Raw genomic sequence first — 3444 nt, 5'->3', positions numbered from 1 at the left:
ATTTTAACCTGCCCCCCCCCCCCCCAACACACACACACACACCCTTCTTAGAATTAAAACCCATTGAGGGGGACTCGGCCCCGGAAGAGAAGAGTGGTGACTGTAAATCTGTTGAAGTTTTTCTACATAGGTTTGAATCCTGCAATCTCGCCCCTTTATCTATTAGGTGGATTTTATGGAAAGAGTGAAATAGGATAGCGCTTGAAGTAGTTGAACAAGAGATTATATGATTGCAAAGTACTCTTTTTTTTTTTTAGTTTCCCCTTGGTGTTACCATGAGATCCCTATTTGTGTTGAAAATTGGTTTTGTTTCTTTGAGAACTATTTTTTGATGTTGGTTTCTCTTTTTTGTTATGTTGTTTGTGCAAGGGGTTCTCCCAATTGCTAATAAAATTATTTACCTTGTCAAAATAAAATAGTTTTTAAATTATTGTTGGTCATTATTATTTTCACTGGTGAAATAATAATGACCAAAAGAGACTTAATAGAGTTACATTTTGATAGGATTGAAGCTAACTCAATAGCCCATGTATATAAATATTTACTATTTCACAAGAAAAGGCATGCCTTGATGTGAATGAAGTGTAGTTCACATGGTTTTTGGGACCAGAATGAGGCTAGAATCTATTTGTTCTTTTCACGAGGGTAAGCTATTTATTTGCAAATTAAATGGTGAGAATATACTTTTTTGAATAAATTATTTCTGGTCACTTTCCATCAATATTTTTGAGTTGATCGGTAATCTACAGTTAGGTAAATAATTATCAACCCAATTATATAAATGGAGTCGTAAAAGTGACATAACATAACTAATAATCTAATTTATGGTACCACTAAAGGATTGCTATACTGCTTTGCAAACAGCGAAACTGCTATCACACTGTTTTGTGAATAGTATTTTCTTTGCCACCCTCCATTATTGTAGAAAATAGCTTGAGATATTGTGGCACAAAAAATATCATTAGTGGAATACCAATCACTAGACAGGGTTGAATGGGAGGATCAATGATGGAATGTGAGGAACAGTGAAGGATGTTCTATTCAGCTGGGCCGTTGGAAGATGGAAGAGGAGAACCATGGTGTGGGATTTTGCTCCATTTACTCTTATATGGGTAGTTTCGAGAGTGAAATAGGAGAGCTTTTGAAGGAAACAAACTTTTGATTTTGTACATGTGAAGAATAGTCTGTTACCTTTAATTTCATTTTGGTGCACCCATAAGATTCCTATTTGTACTGGAAATTGATTATTTTTTTTGTAGAGGACCATTCATTTTTGTATGCTCTCTGTTTTTTTGGTAGATCTCTTGTATATGGAAGTTTTCCCATTGTGTTAATAATCACCTCTTACAGTTGCTTCTGGAGGGACGAGAGAACCCACTTATCTGATTCTGTTTCCTTGGGTTTTCCACATTCTGGTCCTTTTGTTCATCAAGAAAAGGAGTGAAGGGTTATGCTTATACAGCTTTTTACTGGATGTCACTTATTTTTCCTGTTGTGCTGTAAACAGGCAAACGATGGAATTTTCTGGATGTCTTGGCAAGATTTCCAAATACATTTTAGGTCTATATATGTTTGTCGTGTCTACCCACCAGAGATGCGCTACTCTATCCATGGTCAGTGGAGAGGTTACAGTGCTGGAGGCTGCCAGGACTATGACACATGGCATCAGAATCCCCAATATCGACTAAGAGCAAGTGGTCCTGATGCTTCCTTGCCCATTCACGTTTTTATCACCTTAACTCAGGTTCACTATTGTGATTAATCTGGAATAGAGTTGTTGCTTATTGACATTATCTTTTTGTTGATCAAATATACTAATCAGAACGCTATTTTAGGGGGTGAGTTTCTCAAGGACAACTGCTGGTTTCAGGAATTATCAATCAAGCCATGATTCAATGATGTTCTATATTGGGATGAGGATTCTGAAAACTCGTGGTAGACGTGCTGCATATAACATCTATTTACATGAATCTGTTGGTGGGACAGACTATGTAAATTCTCGAGAAATATCATGTGAGATGGTCCTAGATCCCGACCCAAAGGGTTACACAATAGTGCCTACTACAATACATCCTGGTGAAGAGGCACCTTTTGTTCTCTCTGTTTTTACTAAAGCTTCGATAAGTCTTGAAACTTTATAATTTTGCATTGATGGCCCAGTTTGGGTTTGAGCTCTTGATCATTACTTGTGGGTCCCAAGCATCTCCCCAAAAAGATTCTGTGTGGACCTCATATCTGTCTAAGAGCTGGTAGACTGATAAATTTGCAGTTGAAATGCTCGGTAAGTTCCTTCATTTAACTTGTTCCACTCCCCTCTTTCCATGGGCAAGAAATTATCTGATACATTTCATTCTCTAAGATTCTGTCTAATCTTGTGCTGTTTGGATTGGTAGGAATACCTAATTTCCCCCCCTCAACCATTAACAGGTATAGAAAGAGGAGAAAGGATGTTCTGTCCTTTGCAAATGGATGAAGCAAGCTCTGCTTTGTTCTGGGGAACCATGCTTGCAAAATCTCATTCATGCATGGTGGCTGGAAGTCTCTAAGCCAGTAGAAGGAAGATGAATGGTCCATTGATAGAGTCTTCACGTGGTCTAGAAGAGGGTTCTCGGGGATCAGACACTGTACAGGAGTAGATGTAAGAAAATAGGATTTAGTTATGTAAATGAGGATTAACAAAAAGGAATAGATGGGGAAAAAAATTTAGGAATACATGTTAGGGATGCCCTGTTGGATGGGTTATAGTTTAGCGTGTTGGATTCCACCACCACATGGCTGAAAGATTAATTGAAGTTTCAGCATCAGTTTTGAACTACGTGTAGACGTCATCTCTCATTAATTGTAAAAAGGGAATATTTTTATCATTAATAGAATTAATTATCTTCTATGTACAATCTTCAATAGTGTTTTGTGAACTTGTCGTGGGTAGTAAGAACGAAACAAGGAACTGGTTGCTCCTTGACAAGAGAGTCCCTGGAAGTACGATAGCGGTAATATTTTTTTTTTTAAAACTCAGTGAGGATTGTTCGCTATGTTGTCATGAGTGGACCTAAAAAAGTTTGGCCTCAAATAAAGTGGGTCAATCATATTCTAAAAAAATTGTGGATTTAATATGCACGAGAAAGTTGAAATGATTTTGTATTTTTTGTTTCGTGGTAGCTAAGGTCTTAACGGACGTTCACGAAAAAGTTGGCAAAAATAAGGTTGAAATTCCAGATCACCAAAAAATTCATGGACTATAGCGCACGAAAATCGACAAAATGGGAGGTTTACCTGCTTTGGGGATCTTTTGACCTAGAAAATGCGCCGTTTTGGTCTTGAGGGCCAACTGGCTCCATAAGTAAGTTCTTAACGGACGTCCATGTAATATTTCTGGAAAAAGAGGTCAGAAAATCCGGATCACGAAAAAGTTCATTGACTATAACACACGAAAATCGGCAAAAT

General features: G+C 37.5%; 1 protein-coding gene across 2 annotated transcripts in view; it reads left to right on the top strand.

Moving 5' to 3' along the window:
• Positions 1-2891, top strand: part of LOC102597953 (calpain-type cysteine protease DEK1) — a 33418-nt gene extending 30527 nt beyond the window's left edge. The window contains exons 30-32 of one of the 2 annotated variants that reach the window (XM_006367532.2): positions 1508-1744; positions 1836-2281; positions 2428-2891. In XM_006367532.2, coding sequence (XP_006367594.1) covers positions 1508-1744; positions 1836-2141 — 543 coding nt within the window. In that variant the 3' untranslated portion in view covers positions 2142-2281; positions 2428-2891. Of the gene's footprint in view, positions 1-1507; positions 1745-1835; positions 2282-2393 lie in introns of both variants that reach the window. The other variant, XM_006367531.2, reaches the window with a different exon arrangement.
• Positions 2892-3444: the final 553 nt, after the last annotated feature.

This window comes from Solanum tuberosum, unplaced genomic scaffold (assembly GCF_000226075.1).
Source record: "Solanum tuberosum cultivar DM 1-3 516 R44 unplaced genomic scaffold, SolTub_3.0 scf00717, whole genome shotgun sequence".
NCBI lineage: Eukaryota > Viridiplantae > Streptophyta > Magnoliopsida > Solanales > Solanaceae > Solanum > Solanum tuberosum.
This window is presented reverse-complemented; position numbering and strand designations above follow the sequence as displayed.